General features: G+C 49.1%; 1 protein-coding gene across 1 annotated transcript; it reads left to right on the top strand.

Annotated features, from left to right (window-relative positions):
• The first annotated feature begins 1,779 nt into the window (after positions 1-1,779).
• RPN1 (ribophorin I) lies at positions 1,780-13,135 on the top strand. Its single transcript, XM_006260132.4, has 10 exons — positions 1,780-2,160; positions 3,807-3,871; positions 4,847-5,153; positions 6,237-6,446; positions 7,667-7,859; positions 8,168-8,267; positions 8,556-8,694; positions 8,980-9,099; positions 9,691-9,936; positions 12,278-13,135. Exons 1-10 carry the CDS (start codon positions 1,786-1,788, stop codon positions 12,458-12,460), a joined length of 1,938 nt encoding a protein of 645 aa, XP_006260194.3. The 5' UTR covers positions 1,780-1,785; the 3' UTR covers positions 12,461-13,135.
• The last annotated feature ends 1,973 nt before the right edge of the window (positions 13,136-15,108 follow it).

The following is a 15,108-nucleotide window of genomic DNA, read 5'->3' as shown; positions in this document are numbered from 1 at the left end:
AATATCTTTTACTGAACCAGCTCTACGGTTGGGACAGATGCTAGATAAGTTTTCAGGCACAAAATGCCCTTCAGATCTAGGAAAGAAGCAGATGGCTTAAGATAAATACCAGGTAAAACAGTGATCTTTGTTTAACTCTCATGCAAATGAAAATAATCATTTACAGAAGGGAAAGAGGCCAGTAAACCTGTGGAGACAAAAGAAGTTATCCAAAATAGCTACAAACCAAGTAAAGGTCATGTGAAACAGAGATAACCTAATTAAGTAAAAGAATAAGACCATTCAAAAGAACAGGGTCGTAATTACTTGTGGAATATAGAAGCTAGCAGAGGAAGTGGGTCAATTCTGATGAATCATTTAAAAAATGTTTGTGTTTCAGTCCATGGTTTTTACCATCCAGTAGCCATGGATGTTTGCTCCTGTGCTCTGACCCTACTAATTTTCACATTTGGCAGGCTCTGCCTAGTTCTGCAAAGTTATTTTTCACTTGTACTGCAATAGCACAGAAGCCCCGCTCCTTATCACGCTCCATTGAACAATCAGAGAAAACTGATACCTGCACTGAGGAGCTGTCAGTCTTCAGCTCCAGTCCTGCAAACATGATATATAATCTGTGTCTTGATATTATCTATTTTAGGTATTTAGTGCAGAATGACAATTATCTCAACGCACAATCATCTGTTCAGCCAATAAAGCTTCTACAAGAACTTCTGTTTGCCTGGGTTAATTCAGTTCTAGTTACTTTGTCTTAGTTGTTTTGGGTTTCTGGCTCTGGCCCCTTTTTGCTATTGAGTTGCTAACATTTTACTTTAGCATTGACACTTGACAATTTTGATTTTCTTAACGAACTTTTTAGATTTTGGTTCAGTTTAATTAAACTTTTTTTTTAAATCTAGGAAAAGAAGAGTAACAAGTGGCAGTCAGACAAGACAAACTATCAGAAAAGAAGAGCTCACAAATTCAGGATGGAAGAGAGAATTAAAAGAGCACCGTCACCGCTTTGTCTGGTCCCGACCACCAACACCCAACAGGAGTCCTACAGCAAGAACCACTGCACCACCCTCCCCGGCACCCGCACAACAGCGCACCCGGGTCCGTCTCTTCAGACACCAGCACCCTCTCTCCACAGCAACTATAAAGTGTAACATCGCCCACCCAGGCATCTGCAAAATGCAATGGTTCATCTCTCCCTTTAGCTAGGGACCACAACACCGATTCAGGGCTGCTTTTGGGTCTAATCTACATGGATGGTTTCCACCCAAGACCTGACCTGACCTGACCTGACTACGGCTCTTGCATGGTCTTTTCTCCCATCCTAGGACAGTCTATGCATGCAAGCCTGCTCTGCTTTAGCTTTTCACTGAGCGCTTAGCCCAATGCTGTGGACTCTGAAGATTTTACAACAGGACCTTAAATGGTTGGCAGCGCTAAGAGCGATGGTGCTGGGGGAGGCCTAGTGGTGCAGGTGTTAGGGGATAGGCAAGGACTTATTTGTTTGATGTGCTGTTCTACATAATGTATTGGTATAGCAAATGAAAGCACCTTCCAGTAAAACTAAGGGAGAGGCAAGGATTTATTTTGGGACAGTGTCTTTAGTGACCTGATGAAGGACGGCTTGCGCTGGAAAGCTTGTCTAACTCTATCCCAACTATAGAGCTGGTCAGATAAAAGACATCACACACAGAAACCCTTGAAACAGTTGGTGATTATGAGTCACAACTCGGGGGGGTGGTTGTCAATTTAGGGCCCCACCTCCCCGGCAACTGAGCGGCCCTCCCGGTTGCCATGGTGACGGGGTCCTTGCGGTCCCGGGCGCCGCCATCTTGTGCCCCGCCCCCAGTGGGCGCCGCCATCTTGTCCCTCCCTCGGCCTGGGCGCCGCCATCTTGTGCCCTCCCCGGCGGCAGCGGCGGCGGCGCAGGAGGTGGCGGCGATGGCGGGGCTCGCGTGGCGCCTGTTGCTCTGCCTGGGCTGTGCCCTGGCGGCCCCGGACCTGGTGCTGGAGGAGGCGAAGCGCACCGTGGACCTCAGCACGCACCTGGCCAAGGTGTCGGCCGAGCTGAACCTGGCCAACCCGGCGGGCAGCGCGGGGTCCGCGGGCGCCTTCCTGCTGGCGCTGGAGCCCGGCCTCGAGCCGCGCCTCGCCTACCTGGGCGTGCAGGTGAGGGGCCGCCGCGGCGTGGTCGGGGGGGCCCGGCCCCAGGGACACGTCAGCGCTCGGGGGGGGGGCGGGGCCGGACCGCCAGACCCTGCCGGGGTGCCACGCAGGGCGCATGCGCCTGGGAAGCCAGGGGTGCCACGCAGGGCGCATGCGACGGCGGAGCGTTTCCCTCCCCCCCGCCTTTGATTCCTGGTCCAGGCCAGGGCTGCGCGCGCACGTGCAGCGTTTGTAGCCACGCAGCACCGAGGTGCTGCTTCCTCTGTGGCTCCTTGTAATCCACCCCAGGGCGCTCAGCCTCCGGCCCATGGAGCAGATGCAACCTGCAGAGCCGTGGCATCCCCCACAGGTGGGGAAGTTTGGTGGTGGGGGAGCACTGGCTACTCATACCACCACTCTCCCCTTACTGCCAAACTCCCCCCCCGGGGTCGGAGGCAGGTCACAGCCCCCCCCCCCCCCCCCCCCCCCCCGGCAGGTTGGGGACTGGCTGTGCCCCCAGACCCAATACCAAGACCAGCAGCTTGATCTGACCTGTGGACAGACAGGCATTGCCCATCTGCCCCACTGGGCAAGAAAGTTGAGAGCCTCTGGTATGTCCAATTCCTTCTCAGTGCCGCACCCCACAGGTGTGAGGGGCCCTGTCTCCTTTTCTGATGGTGAGGTCTTCCATTGATTGAGTCAGCCATTCTGCTGTTCGGCTGCCCGAGGGCTGCTCCTCCCAGTGTAGGTCCTGCTTCACAGTCCTGCAGACTTATTAAACTGGCTAAAAAGGTTAACCCAGGTGTGGAAATACCTTTCAATGAAGCACTAAATGCACTGTCAAGATGCTCCAGAAGGCTAGATTTTGTTTTATTTACCTGAAAAAGATGGACACTTAAATTTTCACGACAACAGGATTGAAGAACTAATCTCTGGATTATTTTTGGCCTAGTTTGTTTTGCTATACTAATACATTATGTAGAGCAGCATATGAAAGCACGTTCCAGTAAAAAGTTACATATGTTTCTGCTTTTATCTTCAATGGATTAACATAGCCCTAAGCCCCTAGCACATTAGTAAAGCTTCTAGTTTCTTTTTAGCTGGAGAAAAATGTGTTTTGTGTTATAGATGATGATGTACCATAGCATCTGCAACCCTCCCTCCCCACATTTCAAAATCCTAGATCAGTCCATGACACTTGTGTGAGAAGACTGGGACTGTCTCTACAGAGGCATCTTGCTGATGTCAGAATGAGATAGTGTTGTGCCAAACTGCCTTATCCCTGCATGGCCACCATCACAGAACAGCAGTAGAAGTAGCTACATAGAAGGACCTGCAGGAGAAGGAAGGTCAGCCACTAGCCAAGACCCATACTCCCACAGTGTGCTGCCTCTTTAATAGCTTAAGAGCCAATATAAAACACCAGCAGAAGCTTCAGGAGAAGCCTCTGTGTTCTTGGATATAGAGCACAAAGCTAACCTCAGTATCAGTTAATATTAATCAATGTGCAGCTAACAGCTACAGGAATTTTAATGAAGGAGAATTCTCTTTCATCTAGTACTTACACTGTGTGTTCTCCAGTAGGTGCTGGGCAGGAATTATGTAGCATTAACCCTAGTAATGCAAAGCCTTATTGGTGTCATGTTGATGAAGCTTTTGTTTTGGGACAGGTAAAAGGTGAGGAGGAAGAAGAGAACACTCTGGAAGTGCGGGAGACTAAAGTGAAAGGTAAAAGGTGAGCCTCGCCCTCCAATGATAAAACATTTCTGTTTGGGACACGTACCCATAACTCACCCATTCCAGATGGTCACCTTTTGCAGGGAAGTAGACCTTCCTGCTGATTCTGCTATATCAGCAACTCTTTCACAGCTCCTAAGGTAGCCCCAGTACTAGTCTTGTTGACACTGGTGTCCTTTACTTTTGCAGTGCCCCCTGTGGTGCGCTCTCTCTGCTGAGTACTGTAGTGAATCAAAGCATATACAAACCTAAACCAGATAGCACACAGCTAGATTCCCAGGCAGTATAGGAAAGAGGCCCCTCTAATAGCCTTACCTCCTACAGCCTGCTCGGTCTTTATAAAGGCTGCAATTAGGTGTACAGCTGTGCAGTATTTAGCAAATCAGGCTCAGGAGCTTCACCTGGCCTCTACTGTCCTGCAGTCTGTAGGGATGTCCCTTGGGTCTCAGCTTCCTCCAGAGCTCTCCTGTCACACCACTTCAGTGATGCGTTCTCATTCCTTTAATTAGAGACATATGTGGAAGAAATATTCAGGCCCCTGGGAGGGGTCTAGAGGGATTGTGCTGAGCACTGCGTGCACAGCTACTAGTTTTGGTGGTAATGTGGAGGAAACCACCATGGCAAATTCTGCAGTATCAAATGATCCTGTAGCCGTTAGCCCAGAAGGAGCCTGGTTCTGACTCACTCAGGAAAACCTCCTGGGTTTACCTTATCACCAGTTAGATGTAAACTTCCTCAATCCAGTGGAGTAAGTGTATGGTGAGGAGCAAACTAGCAAGCTATCAGGAGAGTTCTGCTTTGAAGTTCACCATGTAAGACTCACCAAACTCCCCAGCCTGTAGCAGGGCCCCTTTGAGAGCAAGTGGAATGCTTCCAAAGTCCCTCCGCAGCATGTGTTCCAGTAGCTTGTGGAGGAGCCTCAGGCAGGTAGATATCCTGACATTCACATTTTCCCTGCTCTACTTCTTTCCAGTGGAAAGTTCTTCACCGTGAAGTTGCCATCTCCTCTGGCACCAGGGGCCAAGATCCGGGTGTCTGTTGAAATGGTGTTCACACACGTCCTGCAGCCCTACCCCACGCACATCACGCAGGCTGAGAAGCAGTTTGTGGTCTTTGAAGGGAATCACTATTTCTATTCGCCGTACCCAACCAAGACCCAGACTATGCGTGTGAAGCTGGCCTCTAGGAACATAGAGAGTTATACCAAGCTGGGTAATCCCTCCCGGTCTGAGGATATGTTAGAGTATGGGCCTTTCAAGGACATCCCACCTTACAGCCAGGTAAGCACTTCTGGCAAGTGAAATCTTACCTGCTACAGGCTCCTGAAAGTAGATTGGGACCTATTGTTCCCCTGAAGAATCCACCTTGTAAATGTGAATTACAGCCCTGGGAACTGAGGCGGGGGCATGGAGGCTTTTGTTTCTTTCATAGATTCCAGTCTGAACAAGGTTATATCTCCACTAGGACTCTAAGCAAACTGAGTTTGGCCTTTTTAAGTTCAGTTCCTAATGGGCAAATGCCTGTAGGACAAAGCCACTGCACTGGGATTAATTGCTTCTGGATTTGGCCTCTCTGTAGACACTGCCAGTAGGGATCCCATAGGGAAGGGTCTTTCCCAGTCCTGGATGTTTGTGGCAAGCTTGAACTTCTGCCTTTTTTACCTGCTCCAGGTATAGAGAGGAGCTTTCCAGCTGGGGCTGTCAGTTCAGCAACACTCAGTCCATTCTGGAAATCAAGAAGAGATGCTGGCAATGAGATGCTGAGGTGCAAACACTTGCTTCTCTGAATCCCTCTCTGTCAAGGAAGTTTGTGGGACAGTCCGGAGAGGAGACATTTTCTTAACCTACAGATCTGCTCCTTATGGATTTTCTTTAATAGCCAGCATCAGCATTCTTGTTGCAAGTTTCCCAGTTAAATTTGGCACCAAGACAAGATTCAGCTAGGCACCTGAACTCCTAGCTGCAGGTGAATATTGCCCGTCCCAGCACATGAAATCTTAGTACCTGTGGAGCTTCATGAATCTGTCCTTGTTAATTTGCCGTGTATTCTCATGAAACCTAAGCAGATGCATTCTGCACTTTCATTTCATTCTTGTGCTAAAGTGCTTTGATTGATATCTGCTGAGCTTCAGAGCAGAGCTCCAACTGAGCTTTGAGCTGTACACAGAAGTGCAGTGTAGGCCCTGTATTGGGTAACTAGTTCCTGTAACCATCAAAAAGTTATCCCTCAATGCCCCTTGTGACTAATTTCACCAAGCTAAATGCCTCAATCTAGAATTGGGCTGGGCAGGAATTTTTTTTTTTCAGGCTAGGATTCAGATACTTTCTACTCTGGGTTCATATAACCTTTTCTCTCCTTGTTAGGACACCCTGAAGGTCCACTATGAAAATAACAGCCCCTTCCTAACCATCACCAGCATGACACGGGTCATAGAAGTGTCACATTGGGGGAACATTGCTGTAGAAGAAACGGTTGACTTGAAGCACACAGGAGCTGTGCTCAAGGGGCCTTTCTCCAGATATGACTACCAGCGACAGCCAGACAGTGGAATCTCTTCTGTCAAATCTTTTAAGGTTTGTATTGGGGGCTGTCTGTCTTATTACTGCATTGACCATGCCCTTGCTTCTGTTGTTCTGCAACATTGCACAAATGATTATGGGGGGGAATGCAGAAAGCTTCCTATATTTGCAGGCAATAATGACCAGAGAGGGAAGAACATGGGATAGATCTCACTGGACTATCTTACCTTTTGTTCCATCTGTAGGTTGAGCTCATTACAAACACCCATCAGTTGTCTGTACAAGCTCCCTATGTGCCAGCCTCCTTCTCTTTCAGTGCCTTTCTGCAACCTTTTACCTGTTCTTCTTGCCAGGAGCTCCTGAGTTATCCCCCACTCCAGCCTGTCAGTGGCAAGGGTTCTTTGCTTCTTCATTCCTTCTTCACCTGTACCACCACCTGCCAGTGCTGTGATGAGAGGTGGCAGTGGCTACTATCAACTCATTCTCTGACCAGTGAACAATTACAGAGGTGGTCAATGCTGTGGCTTTGTTAATTGGGCGCAGTGGGCTCCATGCATTGCTTCCCCACTTCAGCATTCAGCAAAATCATTTGGGTTTTGCCTGTCTATGCCTAGCACACTGATGCCAGTTTGGGATTGACCGGATCCACTGTAACAAGGCAACTTTTGACCATTAAGAGAGAGGAATTAGGCTGGGCCTCCAGGATCAGCCAGCCAGGAATGAATTTGGGATAAACAGTGGGACCCATGTTGCTTGGGATTTTACCACAGGACTGGGCAAAACACCACTAATGTTCTGTAGGGATCAGCCCTATTTTGACTATGGAGCCATAGGCTGAGTTATTCTATAGAGCAGGGGTGGGCAGTTATTTTGGGTGGAGGGCCGCTTACTGAGTTTTGGCAAGCCATCAAGGGCTGCATGTCAGGCAGCCAGAGGCAGATTAATATAAATTTTCTAAATTTTTAGGGGCCTCGTGGGTCAGATAAAATGTCAGGAGGGTCACATCCGGCCCATGGGCTGCATTTTGCCCACCCCTGCTATAGAGCTTCCTTGTCCATTGCTAATGTTTATATTGGCAGTCACTGCTGCTGATCTCTTCACTTAGTCCTTGATGCAGCTGAGCAGTCACATGGCTTTGTGCAAAAGAACACGAGTGAGGAGACGCCTCTTGTCTGATGTTTAGCCAAGCGTTGTCCTCCACTGCTTTGTCTGTACTAAAGGTAGTCCTCTGTCTTCAGCCAGGGCACTGAGTGCTGCTTCTCTCTCCCCTGCAGACTATTCTTCCTGCGGCGGCTCAGGATGTGTATTATCGAGACGAAATTGGAAACATCTCTACCAGCCACTTGCTCATCCTGGATGACTCTGTGGAGATGGAGATCCGCCCCCGGTTCCCACTTTTTGGGGGTTGGAAGACCCATTATATCATTGGCTACAACCTGCCCAGCTATGAATACCTCTACAACCTCGGTGGGTAGCAAGGGACTAGGTGGCCCTCTGCGATGACTACACTATATAGGGGAACTTCCTTGTGTGTGTTGTTAGTTAGTACTCCTGTATTGTACACATGGGCTGCAAAGACTCCTCTAGAAGCCCTTGGCTTCTGGTTAAAACTCAACGTTTTCACTCAACATTTTCAGTGGAATGAAGTAGCCCTCTGTGGATGGATGCACCCAACCCGTCTTTGACCCTGCTGCTTCTAGTGTTGAAATGGAAGGACACTGGGATTCTTCTTGTTCTTCCAGGGAGTCTTATCTTTACCCTGTGTCTTCTCTCAGGTGATCAATATGCCCTGAAGATGAGGTTTGTTGACCATGTGTTTGATGAGCAAGTAACAGACTCTCTGACTGTGAAGATCATCCTGCCAGAAGGTGCCAAGTAAGTGCTACTGCTTCTGGATTGTTACTGCTGGAGCTGCTGCACCTTTAAGCTGATGGCCAAGTCTCCTGCTTGCAGTTATGGTCTGAGGACTACAGAACACAACTGCTAATATGAGTGTGGAAGGAACTTTGGAATGCAGCCTCCAACTTATAAAACACTTCTTAACTGGCTGCATTTTCAGTCTCTAACTGTAATTGCTTGTGGATGTGGCTGGTCAGCTGAATCTTAGCTTGTGCCATCTCAGCCAGTTTGGGCTCACATGAAAGGGTCTGGTTTTACTCGTAGGAACATCCATGTGGACAGTCCCTATGAGATCAACCGAGCTGCTGATGAGCTCCACTACACCTACCTGGACACGTTTGGCCGCCCTGTCATTGTGGCGCACAAGAACAACATGGTGGAGCAGCACATCCAGGATGTTGTGGTAGGCTTGGCCTTTTATACAGGGAGGTAAAATTGATTTCATCTGTCTCCTTCATGCTTACCTGGGGAGTCACAGTAGTGTTCAGCTTGCAGCTTTAAGAGTACTTGTGGAGTGACATGCATACTATGGCATTCCCTCAAGCCATGTTCCTGACCAGTAGTAATAGCTGAGCTGGATATGTTCCACTTCCATGTTGCTGCACTTGGGTTTTAGGAACCTTTCTGTGCCTGAGGCTTCTCCCTTAGCAAGGTCAGTCACTGCTTTATTCTCTACACTGTTCTTTAGGTGCATTACACCTTCAACAAGATCCTCATGCTGCAGGAGCCCCTCTTGGTGGTAGGAGCCTTTTACATCCTGTTCTTCACTGTGATCATCTATGTGAGACTGGACTTCTCCATCACCAAGGTGCTGTACAGTAGGCTGCAGTCATTGTGGGGGAAGATAGTTGGAAAAGTATCTATGAGAAAAATTCCACTGGCTGAATGTTCTTTCCAACAGGATATTTCTGTCCATCAGTGGCCCCTTGTTCCCATAGTTGTTGAATATGTAAAGTCCTTTTGAGTTTGTCTAGCTGCGTGAGGGGTCTTCCATACTTCAGTTTCCAAGTAAAAGAGTCTGGCGTAGAGAAACAAGCCTACCTGAATCAGTCTGCTTAGGACTCCCCATTTCCCCTTGTTTTTATTTACCTATGAGGTAGGCTGGGTGATTAGATACTCATGCTCTTCACTTCCTATTACATTTATACTTCTAACACTTTTGGGGATAAGGTGCTAGAGGAAAGGGGTTTCTCCTATTTGATTGCAAAAGCCAGCTTTTGCAGTTTGCTGTGTTATAAGCCTGTTGAAAATGTGCCAATTTAAATTTTTAACCATCCTTTGGAGCATTTTAAACCTATTTGCTACTCTAGTGCTATCTGGCAAGGGTAGCATGAAAGGAATTGGCTGTTTCCAGGCTCCTTGTAAATGCTTGTCTTGTTTTCCTTCCTGCCCCTTGCAGGACCCAGCTGCTGAAGCCAGGATGAAGGTTGCTTGCATTACAGAGCAAGTTCTCACACTGGTGAACAAAAGGTTGGGTCTCTACCGCCATTTTGATGAAGCAGTGAACAAGTACAAGCAGTCACGAGACATCTCCACTCTGAACAGTGGCAAGAAAACTTTGGAGACTGAGCACAAGGTCCTAACCAGTGAAATAGCCTCTCTGCAGTCCAAGCTAAAGACTGAAGGCTCTGACCTATGTGATAAAGTAAGAGCTTTTGCCTGTCTAATCTGTGCTCTTAGGGGCTTTGTATACTATCTGAGATGTCCTCACACTCTTGGCTTAGCTGCTGCACCTTATGTTCTCTCTTGAAAAGCAGTTATTTTTTTCTACTTGTATAGTCCTCAAATATGTGGAGGTGAACAGGTACCTGGCACATTCGCACTCGCTGTCTCTGGAACATCTCCTGAGCCCAGTGCTTGGGCACACATTAATGCTCTTGTAACAAGCAGTCGTTTTCAGCTTGCCATTAAGTTCCTAGCTATGATGTTTGGGCAGATGAGACATGCCAGCGTGTTACATACTGTGCTACTAGCCAAGTCAGTAACACAATGACATGCCTTTGGGGCCTGTAAGAGGTAGCTGCTCTGGTCCGGGCTAAAGTGGAGCCCGCACACCTGTTCTTGGGGCAACTGCCCGCCTTCTTGCCTGCCATGCCTTGCTGTTAATTAATTGATTGATGTTAATTAGCAGGAGGCTGCCCTTATACTGCCCCGCTGCCAGGGGGCGCTATCTGCGGCTCCGTTTCCTCCCCTACACCGCAGTCCACACCTTCCTGATAGTGATAGAGCTGAGACAACAGCTATTCCATCTGGCCCTTCTTGGGCTCTCTGGGTCCTGCTTCCTTGGATACATGCTCCCTCCGGTGCTAGGGCTTTCCCCGGCCCTCTCTCACCCTGTGCCCTCTTCTCCGGGCCTCATCTATAATGCAGCCCCTGCTCTGGGGTCATCCACACCCCACACTGGGGCTTCTCAATAATGTGGCCCTCTCCTGGGGCTCTCTGTGCCCACACTGGGACTCCTCAATAATGTGGCCCCTTTTTCCAGGGTTCGCCACACCCACACTAGGGCTTCTCAATAGTGCCCCCTCTCTGGGCTTGCCATGCCCACCCTGGGGCTTCTCAGACGCCCCTCTCTGGGGCTGGGGTCTATGCACCCTGGTATGCTGCGCCCTCACTGGTGCTCGGGTCCTCACACTCTGCTGTGAGTCCCCTATGAGGCCTCCTCCAACCCCTAATAGCCTCTCCCAAACCACCGGTTTAACCAGCAACAAAACACAAGCCCCTGGGCTGTAACATAACTATAAGCCGCCTGGCTATAACAACATTGCTTAAGCCTCTGAGAGCTGCCATAAGCTGTACCTATGGTCAGGCTTCTTCCCGCATCCTGGCTTAGGGAGCTCCTGCCTCTCTGGCTGCTGGCAGGGAACTACCTCTGGCCGCCTGTCTGTGTTTTATATAGGAGCTAGGCCCTGGCCCTTTCAGTCAGCTGACCTGGTTGCCCTGGCAACCCCCCCAGCTGGGCTTCTTATTCCTTGCTAGGGCTCTTTCCCTGGCAGTTTTCCCCTCTCTAGGAACAGGGCACCATGCTCTTATGGCTTTGTTGCCAACCCCAGCCTATGGAGTTACTGTATTATCCTACAGGGCTGCATGAAGATGGCAAGCAAACAGCTCCTACAGGGGGTCAGCTAATTCCTTCCCTTCCTGGGTTGAATGTTTTTAGGATGCTGGGGGGAAGGGGGAGTTGCCTTATTTTATCGCCTTACTTTAAAACTAAAATTTACATTGGGAGAATTAAGTCTCACCCATTCATTGTATCTTTTTCTGCATGTGTAAATTTAGCAGTAATAGATTTTTACTGGTTTGCTGGCCTGGGCAGCTAAATTTCTCTACCATTCCTTTATGAGGACAGGGCAGCCAGGGCACGTATCCACATACTCGTGCACCATCCTGACTCATGCGTGATCTGCAGCAGCTGCTTTTTTCAAATGGGAAGAGCTAAGTTTAGTCTCCAGGGCCCATTCAGCCCTTGGCCTTGTGACCGAGTCTGGTATTGTTTGTACTGCTGATCAGCAGTCAGACTAGAGCTTTAAACTGTGCCCACCAATCCCACTGACCTGGTGAGTCTCAGACCAAGCCATTAAATAGCCACAAGAAACATCTTTTGGCCTGCGTTAAATTTGACTTGGTTATCACCAAGATTTGAAAGGCTCTAATGTATCATTGAAACAACATCTTGCTTTTCAAAGTTACTCCTCTCTCATTGCTATTAACATATGTTCCTTGCAGCTCTGTTCAAACCTGTTTTGTTCATTGGCTGTGCTGCCTAATCTTGCAGCCCTCAACAGATCTGTTCATTTAGTTCACTTGTTTTTGTCTGCTACACAGGGAAGGCCCTTCAACACCATGTGACTTGAAGAATAGCCATTTCACCCAGAATAACTGTCTCCTGTGTTGGGCCTTCCCTTGTACAAGCTGTTCTGTTTAGGACAGGGCTACATTTAGGTTCAGTCCTCTTTTAACATCCCTTTGTTCTGATATCCCACAAGGTAAGCGAGATCCAGAAGCTTGACAGTCAGGTCAAGGAGCTGGTCCTGAAGTCATCTGTGGAGGCAGAGCGACTGGTGGCGGGCAAGCTCAAGAAGGACACGTACATTGAGAATGAGAAGCTGCATTCCAACAAGCGCCAGGAGCTGGTCACCAAAATTGACAACATCCTTGATGCACTATAACTTCAGAACGCGAGCAGTTAGAGGAAGGGGGAGAAAAACGAAGTGAGATTAAAAGGCCTGGGAGAGGACACACTGAGCCAAACCTGTCCTGCTCTTCAGCCAGAAAAATGGGGAAGGGGGAAAATGCGAAGTGGAAAATGTTGCCTGCAAATAATTTTTTTTTTTTTTTTTTTTTAAACCTTAGACCTTTTGTTTTTAGAACCTGTCTCCATAGCTACTGCCATGTCAGGGACCATTGTACGGCACCTCGTAATTCAATGCAACGGGGTTCCATACATGAAAGACTAAACTAGTTTAAAACAAGTCTCCAACTCTGTATTTTGCTGTGAGCAGAAGCCCTGGCTGTCCTTACATAATGAGCCTGACCTTCTGCATGCAGAAACAGGTCTAGAAAGAATAAAGGCCATTTTGTTTTCCAAAGGCTTTACAAAAATTGCTCCCCCTTGAAGTTATACTTTTATATTTTGGGGATAAGGAAATAAAGGAAGAGGGGGGTTATACTGTGACTTTTGTCACAAAAGCATTGTTTTTCAGGCAGCAGTGTTTTGAGCCTGTTTAAAAAGAACCACGGGGTGGCCAAACCAGCTGCATGCAAGCCTGTGCTGCGTTTTCTTTTTTTTAAATGAGTTGTGGAGGAGAGACCGGGTTGAAATAAAGCTGGGAGAGGGCACATTAGTTCCGTTTGTTCCTGAAGCCAGTCTCTAGAAGCCTTGGCCTCTTGCCTGGGTGCTGTCCTCGAGTGCTGGATCCCTCGGGGATTTTCTCTTCTGCTCCCACCCACGTGCAGTGTGGACCTGATTCACCATAGGTAGGAGCTGGGCCATGCTGAAAAAGAAGGAGCCTGAGGGCTAAGGCCAGCTGGGCAAAGGGCCAGGGCCATCACCATGTGCTAGGAGTGGGGATCTTCTCTGGGTACTCCAGGTATTGCTTTATTCTCCCACCTTCCTTTCTGCTCCTCCTCGGGGGCTGGGAGGCACCTGCCCCTGTTTGCTCTACCGGCCCTTATTCCTGCTGCAGCATCAGGAGCCCTTGTGTGTGCGGCCCCGGACCGATTGTGCTGAGGGCGCGGCTCCCCGGGGGCGGGAGTGCAGGGACGGACCAAGCCTCGCTGCTTTCCGCGCTGGAGGCGATCCGCCCTTCCCGGCTTGTCCGCCAGGGGGCGCTGCTGCCATAGCGGAGCGCCCTTCGGTGTTCGCGGCGCATGCGCGGCAGCAGCGGTGCGGAGCGAGCGGAAGCAGCGTGGCTGAAAAGGGGTGAATGACAAGAGGCCTCCCTTGTGCGCCAGGTTCGAGTCCCATCGCCACCTGTTCCCACTCGCTGCGCTTTGAGCTCCCGCCACACTTGCCTGAGGCCACAGAGCAGAGTGGTTTTGCCTTCCTGACTCCTCCCTAGACTGGGTGGTGCAGTGACAGCTGGCCCTATGGATGCACAGGGGCCCTGGGCTCCTGGCAGGTGTCAGGTGCTGTGACATCCTTGCGCTTTGGGACAGGAAGCAAAGCCCCTGCTCTCCCCACCCAGCTGCTGGCTCTGCAGAGAGGCTAAAGGCACATCTGTTCTCCAGCCCCAGCAGGCACATGCATTCCTTCAAGCAGCTTCAACACGGACAGGCGAGCAGTGCCCGACTGTTCCTGTAAAGACCCACAACAGCCCCTGCAAGTGGGGCCCCTCTGTGCTAGCACTAACCCACGCCTGGCATTCCCCTGCGCCAGGGCCTGCTCCTGCACAGCACCCAGTTCACGTGCACTGTAGTCTGCTCCAACCAACACACCAACAGCAGGCACAACCACCCCCTTCACTGCGAGCGGCGTTGGCGGCACCATACAGCAAAAGCAGCCCAGCGCCCCTGCCCCAGATAAGGAGAGACTAAAGGAGACTAGGCCTAGTTAGCTTCGAAAAGAGTCTTGTGGGGTTTACAAAATACTAAATGGCGAAGAGAAAGTCAATAGGGATTTATTGTTTACTGTCTCTTGCCATACAAGGCAAGGGTCACAAAATGAAATGAGTAGGCCATAAGCGTAAAAAAACGGAAGTTTTTTCACCCAGCGCGTTGTTAAAGTGTGGGACTCATTGTCACCCAGTGCGATGGACGCTGATAGTTTAGCCAGATTCAAAAGGGGATTGGATACGTTCTTGGAGGAAAGGATCAGTAGCGTTGCTAACCCTTCAGGATTGCCCTGGAGTCTCCAGGAATTAGATACATGTCTCTAGGAAACTACTGAGAGTCACCTAGGAGATAAGTGATAGGGCATTCATTAAAATAAATATTACATGTTGAATCCGATTTATACCGTAGTCCAGCAGGTTTTTAAAATGTAATAGTAATAAGAAAAAAATTTGGGGGCTGGACCCGATGATCTTATGAGGTCCCTTCCAGCCTTAATGTCTATGAAATGTTCATTTGCCTTCCTGACACAAAGTGTACACACCGTAATCATACACTACAACAACTTAAAAGACAGAAATCCATGCATGTTCCCTGACAATATACAGCGGATACAAAAAGACTACGAAAAACTTTCTACAGCATTCATCCTACATAAAAAGAAGAAATGGAACAAATTACTCCAAGAACAAGCTCCCCAGCCACAAAACAACCATCAGAGGAACAACACCAACACCTTACGACCTTCCAACCTCAGACTTGATGA

This window comes from Alligator mississippiensis, chromosome 12, assembly GCF_030867095.1.
Source record: "Alligator mississippiensis isolate rAllMis1 chromosome 12, rAllMis1, whole genome shotgun sequence".
In the NCBI taxonomy this organism is placed as follows: Eukaryota; Metazoa; Chordata; order Crocodylia; family Alligatoridae; genus Alligator; species Alligator mississippiensis.
The sequence above is the reverse complement of the archived record's forward strand: the minus strand, read 5'-3'. Positions and strand labels throughout refer to the sequence as shown.

Excerpts from the sequence above, each read along its gene's own strand:
- RPN1 (XM_006260132.4), top strand. The coding sequence starts at position 1,786 with ATGGTGACGGGGTCCTTGCGGTCCCGGGCGCCGCCATCTTGTGCCCCG. Across the intron at positions 7,860-8,167 it reads TGAATACCTCTACAACCTCG|GTGATCAATATGCCCTGAAG; the intron begins GTGGGTAGCAAG and ends GTCTTCTCTCAG. Across the intron at positions 9,937-12,277 it reads GCTCTGACCTATGTGATAAA|GTAAGCGAGATCCAGAAGCT; the intron begins GTAAGAGCTTTT and ends ATATCCCACAAG.